The 23,826-nt window shown below is 37.1% G+C and overlaps 1 protein-coding gene across 5 annotated transcripts in view; it reads left to right on the top strand.

Moving 5' to 3' along the window:
* Nucleotides 1-23,826, top strand: part of Ccdc85a (coiled-coil domain containing 85A) — a 197,173-nt gene that overhangs the window by 139,180 nt on the left and 34,167 nt on the right. For all 5 annotated transcript variants that reach the window (XM_051200702.1, XM_051200704.1, XM_051200703.1 and 2 more), the window contains exon 3: nt 21,390-21,466. In XM_051200702.1, the coding sequence (XP_051056659.1) occupies nt 21,390-21,466 (77 nt within the window). The remainder of the gene's footprint in view (nt 1-21,389; nt 21,467-23,826) is intronic.

Raw genomic sequence — 23,826 nt, 5'->3', positions numbered from 1 at the left:
CTGCCCTCCTGTGTTGAGAGGCTAGACAACAGGACAGAGTTTAGCTTCTAAATGTATAGGGACAAGGAAAACATCCCACCAAAATGATTATGTACACTTGAGCTCTTGAGGGAGTTTGCATTGTAGATAACTTTGTTTCAATAAAGCCCAACTGATTAAAGGATGGTTAATGAATGTTCTGGTGCCTTGAAGTTCAAAAAATTCTAAATGTCTGTTATTATTATTATTGTTATTACTATTATTATTATATTTTTTGAGATTACAATATAATTGCATCATTTCTTCCTTACTGTTAGAACTCCAATCCTCTAATGTACTCTCTTTCTTCCTAATCTACACCAACATAGTTGCCTCACCATGACTTGAACAAATGTCCCCCTTGTGATATTCTTTTATGGGATGGAACCGTCTCCAAGCTTATGTGAAAGGTTAAGCTGAGCATGTAAACTGATTTTTCTTCCCTCTAAATTGATTCACTAGGCTATCATGGAGATACTCACAAAGAGACTATTTATTTTAAACCTCAAAACCAAAGGCTGACTGAATCTTATTAGCCTAGAATTGAAAAGCTCTTGCTTCAAAGTTATGGTATGTACTGTTCCCAAGTAGTTAATTTTTCTCTGAGTGTTTTTAGAAATATATTCCTAGCTTGATCATAGTGAATGGATATGAGAGGTTCATTTATCTTAATGATAGATTGACTCCTCAGGCACCCCCACATAGACTGAATCTAGGACAATACATTTCAAAAGAATTGTTATGTTGACTAAGCAGATTAATCTGTCTATAAATAATGATCTTTTTGAGCTTTGGATTCCTTTCAGACTAATGTGGCTTGATCAAGCCAGACCGCCTGAAACAGAGTACCAGGTGATTCTACATTCAAAATAGCTGGACAAAGCAGCCTTATGGACTACAGCCAGGATTTCTGCATCTTCTTAGAATCCCCCATGACAGCGCCCCTTACCAGCAGGAAGTAGTTTGGAAAGAACGACACCCAAATTCCCAAATATTGTCTATAAATGTTTGTTTTCATTTAAATGGACTTGGTTTTATATATATATATATATATATATATATATATATATATATATATATGATCTTTTTGGAAAAATATATACATTTGTAAAGTAAGACATATCCAACATTAATCTTGACTATGAATTTACACAGGCAGTCGGTCTATTGTTTTATTCTGCCTTAATGTTTTTGGTCCTTTCTAAGGACAGGCTTCAAATTAAAAACAATTCATCTTATGCCATTTTTTTGCTCTAATATAATGATTCAACAAGCCTTTCTCAGTCATTCTGCAATGCCCACCTCTCTGTTGGCCTAGGGTGTTGGTTTTTACAGAAAGCTGAGCTTATGGGAGAAGAGAGAAAGGCTCATTTATTATGATTCTATTAGCAGACCTTCCTCTTGCTTGAACTGCCGTAAATCTTGTGTAACTTTGCTTATTCTTCCAGGGAAAATAGACACATCATTCTTTATATGCTGTGTGCTCGCCATAACTGTGTACTCCCAGAAGAATCAAAGCAAGAGGTCCGCCTTTGGTCAAGCTCCTTTTACTCAACATGCATGAGGATATTTTATTAAAATATTTCCCAAGTGTATAAATATTGTTTAATGATTATTACTTTTAATTAGATTGCCTCACTGAAACCATCTGGTACCACATAGACTTTTCTTCTTTAATATTAGTGTAGGCTCAAGGAGGATGTTTTACTCATCCTATATGGGCTGATACTTCATTCAGAGTATTGTTTATTTCACATGTCAAGTGTTTGTACTTTATTTTAGCTCCCAGAGTCTCAAACTTGATGGGAATATTTTGAACTCTTAAGGGTGTTTTCCTGTTGAAAGGCATATACTATTTATTGTGGGAGCTTTAAGTTTGCTATCTAACTTTTGTCTTTTTCTCACAGGCATAAAGTTCACAGCATATCTGAAGTTTTTATGGTATTGTTTTAAAATCTGACTTACAAAATTGTTTTTGTTTATGAGTTAATGTCTTCTTTAAACACAATGATTATTACTGAAAATAAGTAACTAAAGTGAAAATGGAAAGATTTTTCAACATCATCTTCTTCAAAAGGAAAAGTAATACTTGCCTTTTTTGGAGGTTAAAAAAAACAGCTATTGATTTAAGAGAGAGAGAGAGAGAGAGAGAGAGAGAGAGAGAGAGAGAGCATGTATGCATGTGTATGTGAGGCCAGTAGTTGACAGACATCACCCTCCACATTATTTTTTTGAGGCAAGGTCTCTCTATGAACCTGGAGCACAGATTCAGACAGATAGGCTAGACTGCAATATCCAGCAATACCCATCTCCACCTCCACAGGGTGGAGTACAAATACACATTTTTACTGTAAGAGGTCCCATGGACTGTCCAAGCCTTCTAACTGAGACCCACATTCAGGTGTTCTAGGTCTGTCCTGTGCTGGTTTCCCAGCTATCAAGCCAGGGTCCATGAGCTTCCCCCTGTTCAGATATTCCCTTAGCCTGGAGAGAGGAGGGAGGGCCTAGGCCCTACCCCAAATGACTTGACAAATTTTGAAGATCCTTCCTGGAAGGCCTCACCTTCCCTGAGGATTGGATAAGGAATGGGACATGGGTACAGGGGCATGGGAGGATGGGATGGAGAGGGAACTGGAACAAATAATGTAAAATGAGAAAAAAAAATCCAAATATCCAAATAACAATTACACATTTTTGCTGCACCTGATTTTTTTTTTTTTAACAAAATATAGGTGCTAGGCATTGAACTCTGGCACCCTCTTTCTTGCTCAGAAACCACTTCAATAACTGAACCATCTCCCCAACCCCAATAATTTTTTAACTTTTAAAATAGTGGTATAAGTTATATGGTTTTGGGGATAAAAAAAAAAAAAAAAGCTTACTCCCAAATGCCTATGATTACTTTCTTTGGTAACACACATCAGATTTTCTTTAATCAGTAGTCATTACTTTAAGTGGAATCACTATTTCTCTGCCTTCCTTGATTGCTAAAAGACAGTTAATAACACAGCTCCTCCAAATTCTGTTTGGTTCTATCCAGCCTCTGGATTCTGGCCAGTGTCCCTCCCTTGAAGTAAGTTTCAAGTAGGACCAGTCATTGGGTTGCCACTTCTACAATTTCTGTACCACCTTTACCCCAGCACAACTTGTAGGAAGGATAAATTGTAGGTTGTAGACATATTTTACTGGGGCTGCCAGTACACACACACACACACACACACACACACAAGAAAAAACAACATGGAGACTTATTATTGACTATGAAATCTCAGCCTTAACTTAGGCTTATTCCTAACAAGTTCTAGTTCATATAACTTAATTTAGCTCATATATTTTAATCTACATTCTTTTACATGGCTCTGTGTTATGAGTAGTTTTTTCCACCAGCTATGTCCCACAGTCACACCAGCTCCAAATAATACACAGAGACTCTGTATTTGATATAATACTGTTGGTCTGTTTCTAATTTTTGTTATTGGCTGGCTCTGTCTTAATGATTAATCCGTTTCTATTAATCTAAGTATTTCCACATGGTGTCACCTTACTGGAGAGAGGGGCTGGTGTTCTTCTCTCTCCATCTTCCATCTTAGATCTCCTCTTTACTACTTCCTCTCTCCTACTTGTCTCCTACTCCTGCCTATCTTGCTTTCCTATTGGCCAACAGTGCTTTATTCATTAACCAATATGAGAAACATATTTACAGAATGACATCTCCTATCATCTCCTCTTGTCTGTCTAAAATAAAAAGGAGGGTTTTAACTTTAACACAGTAAAATATATCACACAACAGATATCAAACAAGAACCACAGTTAACAATATTTAGTCCATTAACATTTAGCAAGATTTAAAGAAAATATTTCATCATCTATCCTATCTTTACGAGTCTGAAGTCCTATATATAACTTATCTTTAATCCTAACTAAAGAAAACCATAACCATAACTATCTGTCTCTACTCCTTCAAAGACCACAGAAGGATACTATATAAACTCTAGAAATGGCAGAGACAACTCACTGACTAGTCACCCAAAATTCTTCTATAATGTTCCATCTTCAGACTGTAGGCCATATTGTGTCTGCAGCCTCCTCAGCAAAGCAGGAAACCTTCAACTGTCCATCTGTATTGGCAGTTTGTCAGTCACTTTTCTCTGTGTCCTGCAGATTGTCTGGCAGACTCTTCCATGAAGCAGGAACCCTGTAGCAATGTCCACCTTGTGTCAGCAGTCACTTTCCTGTGGGTTGTGCATGTCTAGTTTATACAGCATAAAGTCAAATAGTCCAGACAAGAGCAGTCAGTATCTTGTCCAAATGGCTACTCTTGCCATATTTAAAGCAAACTCCATAACAAGTTTCTTCAATCTTCCTTTCTGATGCAGGAGGTGTTGCCAGGAGCAGATGTGCCTCACTGTCAAGAAAAACCCTAAACTATTTTAAATGCCATATTCTGTAGGTCTTTGAAAGGTTTGAAGAATGCCTATTCATCTCAAATACATCTCTATATATCTAGAAATCCTAACTAACTTAACTGTTAATTTTGACTATTATAGGTAACTATCTATAATCTGTATTAAATTACACATTACATTTCTAAATGAGCTATATAAACACAATACCTAAACAAGAGGAGAAATATACATATCACAAAATTGACCTTAAATTGTATCAATAGTATTCATTTCTATACCATAATCCCCCTTTTACCTTTAAAAAGATTTGGTTGTGGTTATTAACCATTTATAACCAAGCCCACTAAAATGAAAACAAACACTTATAAACAATATTTGGGAATTTGGGTGTGGTTTCCAAACTGCTTCCTACTGGTAGGGGGTGCTGTCATGGGGATCCTAAGAAGACTCAGAAATCTTGGCTGTAGTTGTCTGCAAGGCTGCATTGTCCCATGGACAATGCATGGGTCTTGCTTGATCAAATCTTGTTAGTCTGGAAGGAATCCACAGCTTTTCATTTTCTGTGGAAACAAAATTTTGAAATCCTTTTCCCCAGTAACCTGTCCTTAGACTTAAAATTTGGAGTTAAATCATTTTTAAAATATATAAATTGAATTAATCCAGCAGCATTTGTTTTAACAGTTGTTATTTCCTCAGTAGTCAAACAATTTAAAGATAACAGAACAGCCAAAACAGCATAGAGTATCCACACTCTTTTTGTGCTTTCCATCTTTAAGTGGCTTTTAAAATTACTCTATTTGGTTTTTTTGTTTGTTTGTTTGTTTTGAGACAGAGTTTCTCTGTGTAACTTTTATCTGTCCTGGAATTAACTCTGTATACCAGGTTTATTTTGAAATCACAGAGATCCCCTAGCCTCTTCCTTCCGAGTGCTGGAATTAAAGGCATATGCCACCACACCTAGCTACTCTCTTTCAATTTTTTTAAACCATTATATCCTGTTTCTTTTTCTCTCCCATGCCTATGTATATTTTAAAACACACTGTAAACCTTTAGAGGTTTTTCTTAATCTGAATGTGTCTTTACTGTAAATCTTTATCTTTTTCTGGCCACATGTCTTTTATCTGGTAAACAACAACACTACTAAAATGAAAGCCACAGCTGTATTAGCCACAGTCTATCCAAGATGGTGGCAGGTACCTTTACTGCCAGAACTGAGAACTATGCTCATTGCCTCGGTCTTGCTGCTGGCTTGGAGATGTGGTCTGGCATTGCCAGTTCTTGTACACACCAATGAATTGTTATAAGCTATGTGGTTTTTTGCTGCTTATGCTGAGTCAGGAAACCTCCTTTTAAGGAGCTGCACAAGCCTCTGCTTGTCTGTAGCAAAGCAGAGCCCAACTGAGAAAAAAGCTGCTACCAAGAAGCCTTACTTGTCTCTGTTCTTTTGTTTCTAAAACCATTTTTTAAGCTTTTGTTAAGTTTTAAGTGGAAGTTCTCAGGTCCACGTTCGGCACCATTTTGTTATGAGTAGTTTTTTCCTCTGGCTGTGTCTCACAGCCACACCAGTCCCAAATAACACACAGAGATGCTGTGTTAGATATAATTTTGTAGGCCAGTTTCTAGTTTCTTATCAGCTAGCTCTGTCTTAAATATTAACCCAATTTCTATTAATCTAAGTACTTTTGCATGGTCTTATATTACCAGAAAGAGGGGCTGGCATTCTTCTCTCTCCATCTTCCATCTTGGATCTCCTCCCTACTACTTCCTCTCTCCTCCTTGTCTTCTACTCCCGCCTATCTTGCTTTCCTATTGGCCAACAGTGCTTTATTCATCAACCAATAGGAGAAACATATTTACAGAATGACATCTCCCATCAGCTCTGTTACTTTTTCTCTGTGATGACCAACTTGCTTCCTCTTCATCTAGCTGGTGACTGCCTTCTTCTCCCCACTCTCTCTGCTAGGCAGTCCTGCCTATCTCTCCTGCCTATCTATTGCCCACTAACCTTTTATTACATCAACAGCAATACCTCTTCACAGTGTACAAATATCCCACAACAAGTTGAGGGTTTTGTGTCTGGGCTGGTGTCCCACTGGAGGAATTGCCAAGTTATAGAAAATGGCCTGTTAAGGCTCCATATCTCTCCTTACTTTGAGTCTTTGTTAGGGTCACACTTGTAGATTCCAGGTCCTTTCCATTATACTAGGTTGCTACCTAATCCCTGAAATGCCTCCAATTCTAGTCATCTTTCCCCAGTATAATCTCTCCATCCTCCCCTGGCATGATCCTTCCTGTTCCCATCCCTACCTGCCCCTGTTTCCTTTTCCCAGGGAGATCCATGTGTCCCCCATCTTTGTTACTTAGCCTCTATGAGTCTATGGATTGTAGCATGCTTAGCTTTTACTTAACAGCCGATGTCCACTTATAAGTGAGTACATACTGTGTTCGTCTTTCTGGGTCTGGGTTAACTCACTCAGGATTATGTTTTTCTAGTTCCATTAATTTGCCTTCAGATGTCATTTTTTTTTTTTAACAGCTGGGTAATACTCATTGTGTAATGTACTGTATTTTATCCATTCTTTGGTTGAGGGATATCTAGGAGTGACAGGGAGCTTCTATGCATTTGATCTAAGTCCTCTACATATCTTGGTTAAGTAGCTTGGTGTTTTTGTGGAACTCCTAAAAATGGGAGCAGGTGTTGTATGTGTGTGTGTGTGTGTGTGTGTGTGTGTGTGTGTGTGTGTGTGTGTTATTGCAAAGGTATGAGTACCACTATTGCAATCTTAAGGAAGTCTTACCATGCTGGTAATTGTTTAGTTCATAGGCATCATGACTTTGTAGTACTAGTGACTGCTTCCCTCCCTTGGCAGCTTATGTAGTACTTTCTGGTACTATGAAAACTAGAGTGTAGGAAGGAGACTTTCAGTTTAGATCCAGATCAAATCTTCTGTGTCCTTTGTCTGAAGTGCATGGGGTCTTCAGTAACAAGCAATTCACTTCAACCTCTGAGATGCAACCAAGGATAACAGCAATAACTGTCACCATGCATCTCTGTTCAATATAGTTCTATTTCTGCCTCACATTCTCCAACACTAGTATTTGCTATTGGCCTCCACATTTAAAAGGAAAGTCCTCTATCTTCTTTGAACCCCAGACTGACTTCTTACTCAATATCTTATCTTGGTTATCAATTATCTACGCTGAAGAAGAACACAGTAGATCCCCCAATTTCAGATGTCAGTCCTGCTCTTCCTCCAGGCTATCATACATGTATATCACTGTTTTTGTTTCATAGCTAGAACACAAACAATCTACATAGACTGAATTCTGCAAAATATTTATGAGTTACCAATAGATGAAGTTCAAGTTAATGACTCTTTGCTACATAATTTGACATTTTTGTTTTTCTGAAAAGTATAATAGCAATGAAAAGCAACTTAAGTTTATAACATATCTAAATATATATGAAGCATTTTCATTATTCTCAGAGAAAATAACATTTTTATAGGCTTATTTTTTTTTTTTAGAAATTTGTGTTTTTACAGATATCCTTCTTTGTTCATTCATTGACAATACTGTTGATTGCATTTACAAGGAAGCCACATACATTAAAGAAAATTGTTCCATGTATTAAAATGACACCCATTTTTATCCTTTCACATTAGGCAAGGTGTTATTGTCTCTGGGAGTGACAACATTAACAGCAACAAAAGAGCTGTGGGGAGTAAGACACATCTTAGCCCTGAAGAACTGTCAGGGTGGTGCTTGGAATTTGAAATATTTTCTGTATATTCCCAGTTCTTTACCTCAATTGATTGCTACTTACCTGCCTCTCCTTTGTGGGGTTGATGTTTTGAAAGGATACAATAACACTGAATGCATGTCAGAGCAGAGCAAGTCAGCCTTCAGGTAGATTGCTTGTTAGTGTGTTTTATTTGGGGAACTTGGGCTACATTTTGAGTTAACTGCTTCAAATATTTCAGGAAACACAAAAATTTGTGTAAGGTCCTAGGGCATTTTAGAACAGAGAAAACTCAGCAATAAGCCATTGAACACCATCATTCAAAAAGCACTGTGGTCACCAATCCAAAGCCTGAAAAAGAACTATAAGGTGATACCTTGCCAAACAGAGCCTGCAGCTTATATACAAAGAGACAGAAATAGAAGTTGTAATAGGGAAGTTCCAACTCCCAGGATTTTAGTCCTTTTTCTGCTGCTTCATAACACATGAGGTTTGAGGGACACATTCAATCTGCATCAGGGAGCAGGATCATAGGTGGATGAGGGCAAATGTGAAATCAAACACTGTTTTATTCTAACAAGAAATTTGGCATGAGAGAAATGAGCAAATTTTTGGTGGTTATTTTCTGGCATAAAAATTAGAATATAGACTGTTTTCTTTGTGATTATAAAATTGACTTAGATATAAAATGATATTTTAGATGTCCATTTAGCTATTTATTCTTTTATAGAAAAAATAGTGTAACAAAGTAGCATATATCTCACAAGTCAGCTCTTAGTGCACTACAGAATAACAAGTCTGATTTTCTGTCAAACCATTCTACATAACAATTCAGGATCTGCAGCATTTGTCCAAACAAAATAAACAAGACAGCACCAGACTCTGCTGTCCTTCCCATTTGAAGTGATGTTTTTTTCTGGTCTCAAAGACACCTGACAAACATCTCTGGCCACAACCCTACTCTGGCAGATCCCTGACTGCTTACACCCCTTCACTCAGTACCCAGAAAGCTCCTGCTCTATGTAGTGTGTGACTCTTGGGTTTGTTTCTTCTCTCAAAGGAGACCTCTGGTCAGGGGCATCAGGGAGATAATATCCAGAAAACTACGAGTTTCCCAAGGATAATCAATGACCCAACGCCTTCCTGACTGAAGCAGCTTTTCAGGGGCAGGGCATTTGTATTGTATTCTAAGATTTTAACCATAGACACTGGATTTTTCTACAACCGGTTTTTTTGTCTATTATCTCCTCACACCTTTTGTTCCATCTTAGCTTTCATTTATTATTTATTTTTTATAGATGCTATAGTGAAATACCCAAGACTGGGTAATTTATAAACAGCCTCAAATACGCCAACACACTCAGATTGGTAACTTTCCCATTTTTCAGCAAAGGCACACATGCTGTGGAGGGGCAGGAGTTCCTTCCAGACTTCTTTGCAAAGGTTATTCCTCATGATCCAGTCACCTGTCACAAGTTCCTGTTCTTAAATTATCACAATGGAGGTAAATTTCAGGATATGGAAATGTGGGGGGACATAATTGTTTAGACCACAGCATGTTTTATTATATATACACAAGCACAGTTTTTCAACCCAATGAGAAGGCATGTAAAAATTTCTTATTGAAATTATTCACAAATGGCTAGATATGACATCTTTTGCGAAAATGCCTCACACTTTCAGCTAAAGTCTAATATTCTATTCCTATTGTTTGGAGTGCCTTTGTCCATCCTTTTACTCTAAGGTGGTACCTTACAGTAAACTGATACATAGTTCTTGTAAGGCAGCAGACAGATATATTTTGTTTCTTGATTGATTCAGTTTATCCCTATCATTCTATTGTTGGATTGAGGCCATTGATATTTAAGCTGTTATTGAAACATCTGTGTTATGGTCATCGTGTAGTTCATTTTTTTCTCACTAGTATTTTGCATTTTAATAATTTTGGCTTCATTTTTCTAAAGAACAAATTTTAAGTAATGCAAAGGAATTGATACTGGGGCTCATTTAAATACAAAACCTGTCTTGCATTAAATGTCAAAAGTGTAGATTTGTATTAGTAAATTGTTTCCAGGGTGCACATGGTTGATTTGTCTATTCTATAGAATTTCTTTGTTCTAGAAACTATTCTAGAAATTTGTATTATGTTCTTCAACACAAAAGAAAGTATCCTCCCATGTAGAGTTTACATTTAGGTGTAAGAGATAGGCCTTATGAAATAAGTCTTTGGACAAACCACTGTATATGATAGGAGATTTTGATAAACAGATATAAAACAGAGTTAGGGCTATAGGATTAGAACTATAGGTTAGGACTATAGGTTAGGACTACAGGATTAGAATATAGGCTAGGACTATAGGGTAAGTAGTACAGATTTGAACTATAGGGTTAGGGATATGGGTTAGGACTAGGATAGAACTATAGGGTAAGTACTACAGGGGTGGGACTATAGGATTAGAACAATAGGGAAGGTTAGGACTATAGGGTTAGGAATATGGGTTCAGACTACATATATGGGCAATAAAGTTAGGACTAGAGGTTAAGACTATAGGGTTAGAACTATAAGGTTATGAATAAAGGTTAGGTTTAGATTATAGATTAAGACTATGGATTTGGGACTATAGGTTAGAACTATAGGATTAGTATTAATAAGATTAGGACTAAAGATTAGATCTATAAGTTAAGACTATAGTGTTAGGACTGTAGGGTTAGGACTATAATGTTAGGACTATAGGTTTGTACTGTAGGGTTACGACTATAGGTTAGGTTAGGATTATATTGTTAGATCTATAGGGTTAGAAGTATAGGTTAAAAACTATAGGTTAGAGCTATAGGTTTGCACTATAAGATTAGGAGTATAGGTTAGATTAGGACTACAGGATAGAGGTGGTATACTCTGCCCAGTTATATGGAGAGAATGGATTTTCACTAGAAAGTTGGATTAGGAATGAACACTTTTTTTTAATAACCAAGTCCATTTAAATGAAAACAAACATTTATAGACAATATTTGGGAATTTGGGCGTCATTCTTTCCAAACTACTTCCTGCTGGTAAGGGGCGCTGTCATGGGGGATTCTAAGAAGATTCAGAAATCCTGGCTGTAGTCTGAAAGACTGCTTTGTCCAGCTGTTTGGAATGTAGGGCTACCTGGTACTCTGTTTCAGGTGGTCTGGCTTGATCAAACCACATTAGTCTGGAAGGAATCTACAGCTTTTCATTTTCTGTGTAAACAAAAATAGAAATCCTTTTCCCCAGTAACTTGTCCTTGAACTTAATTTTGGAGTCAAAGCATTTTTTAAATTTAATTTATTATTTTACATGTCGATCCCAGTTCCCTCTCCTTCCCTCCTTCCCTCCCTGCCTCCCTTTTCCCCCGCTCTGCCCTCTCGTAGGCACCCTAACCACCCTCCTCTCCCATCCCCCCACCCCAATTCCATATGTAGGGGAATGCCATCCAGTTGGGGTCATGTAGATCTGACAGGTCATGTGAAGTAGGGACTAGGGCTTCTCTCCTATCTCTAGGTTAAGGCAGTTATCGCTCCATGGGGGATGTGTTCACAAAGTCCTTTTGTGCACTTGGGATACATCCTGGCTCTACTGTCTGAGGTCCCTTAGAGTGCCCAATCCTTCTGGCTGAGACCCATATTCAGGGAGGCCTGAGTCAGTCCCATGCTAGATTCCCAGCTATCAGTCTGGGGACCCGTTAGCTCCTCCTTGTTCAGGTAAGCTGTCTCAATGTGTTTCTGCATCCTGGTCTTGTCCTCTCCATCTGCATCTGGGTTCTAGTTCGACTCAGTGTTTACGTGTGGGTGTTTGCTCCTGTTTCCAACAGGTATTAGATAAGGGCTCCATGGATAAGTTAGTTGTTGATCTCACTATCTGGGAAGGGCATTTATGATAGCCTTTCCACAGATGCTCAAATTGTTAGTTGGCAGCATTCTTGTAGGTCTCTAGACCTTTCTTTATGTTCAATTTTATCTTCAAACCAATATTGGCTCCCTCTCTTATGTTCTCTCTCTCTCTCTCTCTCTCTCTCTCTCTCTCTCTCTCTCTCTCTCTCTCTCTCTCACTCTCCTGTCTTCTAAATCAAAAAGACTGAAAGACACTTAAGAAAGTGCTCAACATCCTTAGCTGTCAGGGAAATGCAAATCAAAATAACTTTGAGATACCATCTTATTCTTACCAGAATGGCTAAAATTAGAAACACCAATGAGGACTCATGCTGGTGGGAGTGCAAACTCATACAGCCATTTTGGAGATCCATATGGCGGTTCCTCAGGAAAATGGGAATTAGTTTACCACAGGACCCGGCAATCCCCCTCTTAGGCATATACCCAAATGATCCACATCCATGCAACGAAGACATCTGTTCAACTATGTTCATAGCAGCATTATTTGTAATAGCAAGAACCTGGGAGCAATCTAGATGCCCCTCAATTGAAGAATGGTTAATGAAGATGTGGCACAATGGAATACTACTCTGCATAAAAAAAATAATGGTATCTTGAAATTCACAGGCAAGTGGATGGCACTTGAAGAAACCATCCTGAATGAGGTAACCCAGTCACAAAAAGATGAACATAGTATGTACTCACTCATATATGGATTTTATACCTAGAGCAAAGGATCACCAGCCTATAATTCACACCTCCAGAGGAACTAGGATACAAGGTGTATTCTAAGAGATTCATATAAAGTCCCTCACAGAACTGGGAAGGGACAAGTCCCCCAGAGCACAGGGGAAGTGGGGGGGGCAGCGAATGAAGAGAGAAGTAGGAGAAAACGAGGGGGAGGAAAGGAAAACACATGCGACTAGGAAGATTGAGTCTGGTTAGGAATAGGAGACAAATTTAAATATAGAAAATATAGAAAAATTAACCTTCAGAGTCAAAGGTACCATTCAGTCCCCACTAACAGAATATTTGCAATATTTTTTGCAATTGTCTCTGAAGACCTTTTACAATATTCTCTACATATGTACAAAGAAATTTATTCTATGTCTGGTGATTCTAATTGCTTCAAAGCTACTTTTCATTTTACTAATGGAAGAACCAGGAACATTTGACTAGGCAGTAGAGGACTTCTGGCTAACATAGACTTAACAGTTAAGGTAACTCCCTCAGCTCTCTGTTCAGCTGGTAGGACTCTGGAGAGTGCAATTAGCTTGAAAGTGGTAGATCCCAGCAAATCTAACTGTACTTTCTATTTATTTCGAGGAATTGAAGTTCTGTTTTGTGGGTTTTTTTTTTCTTTCATTTTTATTTCTTTGTGGAGGTTGGGGTATTTGTTTCATTACCCTAAAGATTATCTGCTGAACAAAAAAAATTGTCTAAATGTGCTATCCATACTAGTCTGGAAAGCCTATTTATTACAAAATAATTTAAAAATGAGAAGAGCTTATATGGTGGATTACATAGATGGATTTTCTTATGTTGAACCATCCCTACATTCCTGGAATGAAGCCTACTTGGTCATAGTGGATGATGTGTTCTTGGATTTGATTTGCCAGTATCTTATTAAGTATTTTTGTATCAATGTTCATGAGGGATATTGGTCTGTAATTTTCTTTTTTAGTTTTGTCTTTGTGTGGCTTGGGTGCCAAGGTAATTGTAGCCTCTTAAAAGAGTTTGGCAATGAACTTCCTGCTTCTATTGTGTGAAACACTTTGAAGAGTATTGACATTAGCTTTTCATTGGATTTCTGGTAGAATTCTGCACTGAAGGCATCTGACCCTGGGCTTTTTGTGTCTGGAGACTTTTGATGACCGCTTCTATTTCATTAGGGGTTATAGGTCCATTTAAATTGCTAATCTAATTTAATTTTGTTAAGTGATACCTATCCAGAAAATTGTCCATTTCCCTTAAATTTTCTAATTTTTTTGAGTACTGGTTTTCAAAGTATGACCTGAAGAGTCTCCGGATTTCCTCAGTGTTCTTGTTATGACCCCCTTTTCAGTTCTAATTTTGCTAATCTGCATGTTCTCTCTCTGCTTTTTGGTTCATTTGGATAAAGGTTTGTCTATCTTGTTTATTTTTCAAAGAATCAACTCTTTGTTACATTGATTCCTTGTATTATTTTCCCTTTTTTGTACTTTATTGATTTGAGCCCTCAAAATGATTATTTCCTGACATCTACTCCTCCACAGTGAGTTTGCTTATTTTTGTTCTAGAGCTTTCAGTAGTATTGGAGAGTTTCTTCATGTGGAAAATTAGTAGTATAAAATTTCCTCTTAGTACTGCTTTCAAAATGTCCCATAAGTTTGAGTATATTGTGTCTTCATATTCATTGAATTCTAGGGAGTCTTTAATTTCTTTATTTTGTTTTTCCTCCTTGACTCAGGAATAATGTGATTTCTCCTTGTTCAGTTTCCAGGAGTTTCTGCAATTTGTGTTATTTTTGAATTCTAACTTTAAAGCATGGTGGTCTGATAAGATACAGGGGGTATTCTTATTTGTACCTGTTGAGGTTTGCTATGTTGCTGAGTAAGTAGTAGATTTTAGAGAAGGTTCCATGTGGAGCTAAGAAGAAGACATTTTCTTTTATGTTTGGATGGAATGTTTTATGCATGTCTGTTAAAACCACATGGGTCATAACTTCTGTTAGTTCTTTTGTTTCTTTGTTAAGTTTCTGTCTGGTGGTCCTGTCTAGTGGTAAGAGTGGGTTGTTGAAGTCTCCCACTATAAATGTGTGAGGTTTTATGTGAGATTTGAGTTTTAGTAATGTTTCTTTTAGAAACATGGGTGCTTTTGTATTTGGGGAATAGATGTTCAGAATTGAGACATTGTACTGATGGATTTTTCATGTGATGAATATGAAATGACATTCTTCATCTCTTTTGATTGATTTTGGTTTGAAGTCTAATTTGTTAGATATTAGGATAGCTACAACTGCTTGTTTCTTGGGTCTCCTTGATTGGTAAACCCTTTACTCTGAAGTAGTGTCTATATGTCAAGATGAGGTGTGTTTCTTGTATGCAGCAGAAGGATGGATTGTCTTTGTATCCATTCTATTATCCTGTGTCTTTTTATAGGCAAGTTAAGACCATTAGTATTGAGGGGAAATAAGAACCATTAATTGTTAATTCTTGTTTGATTTGTTGGTAGTGGTGGTATTGTGAGTAGATTTACCCTACATTTCTTTTGGCTTCTAGTAAAGTGGGATTATCTGTTGCCTATGTTTTTGTGAGTGTATGTAACATCCTTGGGTTGATGTTTTCCTTCCAGAACTTTCTATAGGGCTAGATTTGTGGATATGTGTTGAATAAATCTGGTTTGTCATGAAATATCTTGTTTTCTCCATCTATAGTGATTGAGGTTGTTGCTGGGTACAGTACTCTGGGCTTGCATCTGTGCACTCTTAGTGTTTATAGAACATCTGTACAGGATCTCTTGGCTTTCAGAGTTTCCATGGAGAAGTCATGTGCAGTTCTGAAGTTACTTGGCCTTTTTCAACATATGAAAATCCATCAGTGTAATCCACAATATATACAAAGTGGAAAAGAAAAACAATACGATCATCTCGCCAGATGTTGATGCCTTTGACAAAATCTAAAACCCCTTCATGATAAAGGTCTTGGAGAGATCAGGGATAATAGGAACATACTTAAACATAATAAAAACAATATACAGCAAACCAACAGCCAACATCAAACTAAAGTGAGAGAAATTCAAAGTGATTCCTCTAAAATCAGGAACAAGACAAGGCTTTCCACTTTCTCCATATCCATGCAGTATTATACTTGAAGTTCTAGCTAGAGCAATAAGACAACAAAAGGAGATCAAGGGGAAAGAAATTTGAAAGGAAGAAGTCAAAATTTTACTATTTGCAGATGATATGATATTTTACATGAGATACCCCAAAACACTCTACCATGGAACTCCTACAACTGATAAACACCTTCAGTTAAGTGGCAGGATACAATATTTCCTCAAAAAAAAAATCAGTATCTCTACTATATAAAGACAATAAAGGGTCTGAGAAAGAAAGCACAGAAATATCACTCTTTACAATAGCCACAAACAATTATCTTGAGGTAATGCTAATTAAACAAGTGAAATACCTATATAACAAGAACTTTGAGTCTTTCAAGAAAGAAATTAAATAGATACCAGAAAATGGAAAGTACTCCCATGCTAATTGATAGGCAAAATCAACATAGTAAAAATGGTAATCTTGCCAAAAGCAATTTACAGATTCAAGGCAATCCCCATCAAAATCCAAGCACATTTCTTCACAGAACTCGAAAGGACAATACTCAACTTTATATGGAAAAACAAAAGACCCAGGATAGCCAAAACAACCTTGTACAATAAAGGAACTTCCAGAGGCATCACCATCCTTGACTTCAACCTCTATTATAGAGCTATAATGTTGAAAAGAGCTTGATAGACAGGTAGACCAATGGAATCCATGTAGAAGCCTTCAGATAGATCAATATCTGTCACCATGCACAAAACTCAAGTCCAAATGGATCACAGACCTGCATATAAATAAATCTAGCCACACACTCAACCTCTTAGAAGAGAACCCTTGAACAAATTGGTACAGGAGACTGCTTCCTGAACATAACACCAAGCACAGACACTGAGATTGAAAATTAATAAATGGGATCTCCTGAAACTAAGAAGTTTCTGTAAGGCTAAGACACTGTCAACAAGGCAAATCAGCAGCCCACAGAATGGGAAAAGGTCTTCACCAACTCTACACCTGACAGAGGGCTGATCTCCAAAATACAAAATGATCTTAAGAAACTAGTTACCAACACACCAAATAATACAACTTAAAAAGTAGGGTACAGATAGTTCTCAATAGATGAATCTAAGATGGCTGAAAAATACTTAAGAAAGTGTTCAACATCCTTAGCCATGAGAGAAATGAAAATTAAAACAACCCTGAGATACCATCTTATTCCTGCCAGAATGGCTAAAATTAGAAACACAAATGACAATTTATGCTAGAGAGGATGTAGAGAAATGGGAACACTCCTACACTGCTGGTAGGAGCACAAATTTGTACAGCTACTTTGGAAATCAGTATGAAAGTTCCTCTGGAAAATGGGACTCAGTCTATCACAAGATCCAGCAATCCCAATCTTAGGCATATACTCAAAAGATGCATATTCATGCAACAAATACATCTGTTCAACTATGTTTATAGCAGTATTATTTGTAATACCAAAACTTGGAAGCAATCTAGTTGTCCCTCATCTAAAGAATGGATAAAGAAAATGTGGTATATTTATACAATGGAGTACTACTCAGCAGGAAAAAAAATAATAAAACAAAATCTTGTAATTCACAGCAAATGGATAGAACAGGAAGATACCATCTTTAGTGAAGTAACCCAGCTACAAAAAGATAAGCATAGTATGTACTCACTTATATATGGATTTTAGATATAAATGAAAGGAACTAGCCTACAATCCACACCACCAGAAAACTAGGAAATAAGGAGGACCCTAAGTAAGACTTACATGTCCTCCACAGAAGGGAAAAGCAACAAGATCTCTTGAGCTAATTGGTTCAAGAGTGGACTGGAGAGGGAGTTAGGAGAATAAGAAGGGGAAAAGAGGAGGGGAGAAGAGAATATGAAGGAGCAGGAAGATTTAGTTGGGAAAAGAATAGAGGAGAGCAAGAAAAAAGATACCATAATAGGAGGAGCCATTATAGGTTTAAAAGAAATCTGGCACTAGGAAAAAGTTCAGAGACCTGCAAGGATGACCACTACTAAGGATCTAAGCAATAGTGGAGATGTTGCTACCTTAAATGCCCTTCCCTCAAAATGGGATTGATGACTACCTTATGTGCCATCCCAGAGCCTTCATCCAGTAACTGATGCAAGCAGAGGCAGACACCCACAACTGAACATTGATCTGAATTCCTGGAATCCAGTTGCAGAAAGGGAGATCTTATGAGCAAAGTGGTCAAGAACAGATTGGAGAGACCCACAGAAACTACTCATATGAACAAGGGGGAGCTCATGGACCCCAGAGTGATAGCTGGGAAAACAGCATAGGATTGACCCAGACCCCCTGAACATGGATCTCAGTTTGGAGCCCTGGGCAGTCTATGGGACCTCTGCAGAGGAACTAGGATGTATCCCTAGTGCATGAACAGACTTCAGGAGCCCACTACCCATCAAGGGATACTCTCTTACCCTAGAGACATGGAGGAGGGCATAGGCCTTATCCCACATGACCTGACTTATTTTGATGATCCCTAATGGATAGCCTTACCCTCCCTGGGGAGTTGATAGGGGATCGGATGGTTGTGTTGCTGGGGGTTATGGGGTTATTGGAGGGAGAAGGAACTGGGATCAATATATAACATAAAAGAAGAAATAAACCTAGGGGGGGAAAAGAAGAGCATTGAAGTATAGTGAAAATTTTGATCACTGTTGTGGCTAATTTATATTCTGAATGGAATGCTGACCTTTGCTTCCTTGGGAATAAAGAGAAATGTTTTGTTAATTTTGAAGTAATTACTTTAGGGCTATGTAAAAGGCTGTGACTAGTGGGATTAACATGGAACTTGGACAAATGGTCTCAGGAGCATGGGGTTTTCTGAGGAGGTGGTCTATGTCAGGATTGACTCTTGCTGACATTCTTATTAGTTTGGTCCATGTTGCTAGAACAGAGCGCCAAAGACTGCTCCATTTATAAGTAGATCTAATTCACTGAGTCACAGTTCTAAAGGCTGGAAAGCTGGCTCTGTGATTAAGAGCACTGGCTACTGTTGCAGTATAAAGTAACAGGCAATTTGAATTGTAGTTCTATTATGTGATTACTTTCTGATAGAAAGAATGCTCAATTTTGTCAAATAGTTATTCTAGGTTTTTCATGTTCCTTGTGAGGACTGAGAGACCACTTATTTTATAGTTTTTACCAATGAAAATGGGGCAAAGGAAAAGGCAGTGGGGGAAGAGTCATAATGGACATGGAGTATAATTCCCATGATGGATGTACTCTTTTTCTTTCCTACCCTACAAATGATAATGTCAGTTTATTTACAGTCAGTTGAGACAAGGATGTAGCTTATGATGGAGCTTTTAAAGCCACGGGTTTTCATATATGTTGTCCTATTGTTTTATTTTTAAAAACTTTTATATCCCATATTGTTTAATTACTACTAGTCAAGCTTGGGTGATACACAGTTTAGAAACAAATAAAACTTGGAAATTTAAGGGATTAACAAGACACATATTGACTCTTATTTGATGTCATAGTTGGAAAATATAACAGTTTTTTTTTTTCAATAGTTCTTGATATAGAAACCTAGGATGTTGATATAATGGAAGTGTGCCTATCCACTTCCTATTATGTAGTGCACTGACAGCATGAGTACTCCAGTTTCCCATGAGATTAGACACTGTCACTGTTTTAGTCTGTAGGAAACTTTTTTCCATACGTGGTCCAACAAATGATAAATAGATTAAAGTGACTGGAGATAGTTGCTGGATTAAAACAAACTCTTTCCAGTAACATTTTCCAGTCTCATTGGAATCCATATTCATGGGCTTTTCTCCACTACTTTAAGTTTGATGACCTCAGAAATAGTGCAGAACAAGGGGGGAAAAAAGACTAAACTGTATATTGTAAAAAAAAATAAAATGGATAAAATTATCTAGTTTTCCATAGCTTAAGTAGAATATTACTGATTAGTTGTTAATTTGGAAGGTCCTTAGCAGTACATTGTTTTTCTAGAGGATAAATCCGGGTTTGCAGAACTGTGTGAGTCAGGCTCTCTTCATATCTTTATCTGCAGAGCGAGGCAGACTCACATAAGCTCTGTAACTTGGCCCTTACTTTATACAGTATACTTTTCTTCCTCCTCTGGAAAATCCACAAAACATAGCTTGAACATTCCATAAGCTTTTATGAGAGCACATTTCTAGCAAATACCATCAGTTTCCCCTGTGTTTGTAGCTACTTATATGAAAAGTGTCTTGGAGGTCAGTGTGTCAATATATTAATATTATTGAGGGTGGCTTTAAAGAAGATTTTTGTGAACATGGACATGCTATGTTTAAATAAGGTGAGCTTGATTTATTTATGAGTTAAAGATGGGTATTTCTCATATAAAATGCCAGATTCTTGTTTATGAAGTCCTAAAGAAGGAAATGAGTTCATTTAAGCAATTCCCACGTAATACTAATAACAAAATTCATGCTGAATTTCAGATTACAGCATTAATGCATAAGTAGCTGAAGCTCCAGTGACTGGGGCTTCAAGTATTTGCTGTTACATATGCTTCAATTTCGTTTGTTTTCCTGTGTGTTTCTGAGACACCAGATCATGAAGACTGGCTGGAGGTCTGCTGTACCAGTGTTAATGAGATATGGGGGTATAAATTGGATAGACTGTGCTAACATGTGCTTTTTACTACACCTGAAATGTGTCTGTTTGGGTAATGTCAGACATGTACTACTGAGTGAGACAGGTGGTGAATGTTGTCATTTTAGTGAAGAGTTCTTCCCCAGTGCAAAACTCTGCTTTCCTCCTTCTGTGACCCCTCTTGTGCTAAGAAGCTATAAAATGATGAGTTTGTGTATGAACAGAAATGGAACATAACACTTCTGAGTGTCTAGCATCTGAACTTTGAAAAATTTAAAGCAAGCATCAATTGAAATTCTGTTGCTTGAAGGGAAAGACATAAACTAGACAAAGAAAGAAAGCAACAACAAACTAATCAAGGTCCTTGGATTCAGTCAGAATTGAAGTACAAATCTGGCCCTGATTTAAATATTTAGCACTTTTATGGATATTGTCTAAATCAGAACTACTATCTATAGGTTAGATAGAAGAATAAATGTTTCTCCTAAAACTTATAATTTTTGTTAGTAAAGTAAAATAATTTTGTATTTGACACTCATTCTAGTTTTTAAAAAGTTAGTTAAACTTTGTAGTTGATTTTGCTTATAGATTACATCACAAAAGTGTCTAGTGTACAAACAAATAAAAAAAAATGTGGAGATCCCTGAAGTTCTGGCCCAAGTGGTGTGAAAAATCTCAGCCACCTCATTTATAATTTTCTTGAATACTGATTAACATTGTACAGCACTCAGAACTGTGTAAATATTTTTTTTCTGTAAAGAATTTTCTTTCTTTTCTCAAGAACAGACTAAGTAATTACTTGGTTCAATTTAATAATCAACCAAAAATATCCTTAACAGTATAGCAAACAAGACCTTGTGTATAATGTGAGTTCTTTCTTTTCAATTTTAGAATCAACCTTGTCCTATGTTAGGCAGCTGGAGGCCAGAGTCAGACAGCTGGAAGAAGAAAATCGCATGCTGCCCCAGGTGGGTGACTTCCAGAAGCCATAGCTAGACAGTATTATTTGAGTTGTAGCCTTGTGTTTGAAACTTAAAGTCTCAACTACACGTTCTCTTCTAAGTGATAGAAATCATGTTGTAAATAGCCATTCATCATGTAGACTGTGGTGACGTTCCATGATGGCCATCATCCTACCCTGACTTCTGAGTGGTACAGTAAGGATGTGAGTGTCAATAAGAATGGGAAGTAATTGAAACTGAGGGGGAGAACAACAGTTACCATATGCACCTTGCATCATGCTTGTGAGCTGGTAGCTAAGGGAAGGGACTCATTTAAATTGGCATTTTGCTAATTTATGAGCTAAGTCAAATTGTTTTTCACAAGTTCATAATTTAATTAAATTAGTGCTTTCTAAAATTCTTTGACAAAATTGAACACTTTTAGTACAACCAAGTAATGACAGTAATTGGCAATGTTTATGTTAGACTTCATTATCTATCCTTGGTGAGTGGGAAGTTACATTTCTCTCCCCTGGGATATTGGATGGCTCATCATATATTTCACTAATAAAATTGTTTTTATAGCTGTTACATCGGTAAAAATGAGGTTGTTTTCATGAAGTGGTTTTCAGAAGATATTTTATTTTGAGAAATTCAACAAATCCACAGGTTCTAGTATAGTTTCCTATCTGATACATAGGCAGTAATGCATTTAAACATCTTAAAAGAAGTTTCCAAGCAACAGATTCCTTGAGTTCCATCCACCTTCTATGGCCATTTTTATCTTGTAAGTAGTTATGGGAAAATTATCCTTCAGGTAATAAGTAAGTGATATTTTAAATGAAACAGAAAAACACATTTTATTCAAAGACAAGATGTTTAAAACTGAAGGCAGAGATGCTTTGGAAAGACATTTTGGGTGTAGTAATGTGGTGTTGCTTTTAAATCACTTTTGCTCAGTTGGATGATTTGGGCTGCTGTTTCCTGTATGTGAGAATGCTTTCCTGTATCTTACATTAGCCAATGTCTTTTTAGAAATTGTGGGATTGATGAAGTAAATCATCTCTATTCTCAGACTCTACCTATGCCAGAAGGAACTGTTGGTGTTGTGAAATAAAACAATGGTGCATTTTTTCTTTCCTTAATGATTCTGCTTTTTTCCAAATGTTTCCTTTTATGTTGAGTTTATTGAATGACTGCGCTAGAATCCTTGACTGAAAAGACTAAACTTCTTCCTGTTATAGGGAAAAATTTAAAGCATAGCTTCTTATGCTTGAAATATCTCAGGTAACTGTAAATTTGAAAGATAAAAGGAAAAGGGAATATAAAATAACATTAAGGATTGGGCCTCATCTCAAACTGAAATGCCAGTACATGGGCCATTTTGTTAGAAAAGTACAACTGATGAGAAAATAATTTTTTAAGTGTGACCTTGGAGGGGGAATACTGCAAGTAAGGCACATGCCACTTGGCCAGGGATCATGAGTTTGATTCCTAGGTCCCCACATGGTTGGAGAAGAAAACCTGCTTCTGTTGGTTGTCCTGTGAGCCTCACCCAAAGTGTAGCATGTGCCCACATACACATACAATAAATCATAAATATAATAAAATGTTTTTAAATCTGTAAAAAATACATACAGAACTCTTCTTTCCAGGTTGGAAAGTTTATTTTAATTTTCCATATTTTATATTCTCAGAGACTTTAGATACATGCATATTTTTTAAGTTTTTTCTTTTAATTGAACTATACATTTTTTCACATTCTCCTTCCCTTCTTCCCTCTCCCTTTCCTCGCTCCTCCCTCCCAACCACATTCCCAACTTACTCAGGTGATCTCGCCTTTTGTCCCTTCCTAGGGGATCCATGTTACCTAGGGTCCTGTTTGTTACCTAGGTTCTCTGGGGTTGTGGCCTGTAGGCTGGTTGTCCTTTACTTTACATCTATATCTACTTATGAGTGAACCTATATTATATATTTGTCTTTCTGGGTCTGGATTACCTCACTCAGGTTGGCATTCTCTAGTCCCATCCATTTGCCCACAAATTTCAAGATGTCATTGTTTGTTATCAAAAATGTACCACATTTTCCTCATCCATTCTTCAGTTGAAGAGTATCTAGGTGTTTCCAGGATTCTGATATGAACATAGTTGAGCAAATGCTCTTGTGGTGTGAGTGTGTGTCTGATGACTAAACATGTTGAACATTTCCTAAAGTGTCATTCAGCCATTTGAGATTGTGCTGTTGAGAGTTCTCTGCTTAAATCTGTACTCCATTTTTTAAAATTTTGATTATTTGATCTTTTGATATTTAGTTTCTTGAGTTTTTCTATAATTGGCAGATCAATCCTCTGTCAGATGTGGGGTTGGTGAATACCTTTTCCCATTCTA

This window comes from Phodopus roborovskii, unplaced genomic scaffold, assembly GCF_943737965.1.
Source record: "Phodopus roborovskii unplaced genomic scaffold, PHOROB, whole genome shotgun sequence".
Taxonomy (NCBI): domain Eukaryota; kingdom Metazoa; phylum Chordata; class Mammalia; order Rodentia; family Cricetidae; genus Phodopus; species Phodopus roborovskii.
This window is presented reverse-complemented; position numbering and strand designations above follow the sequence as displayed.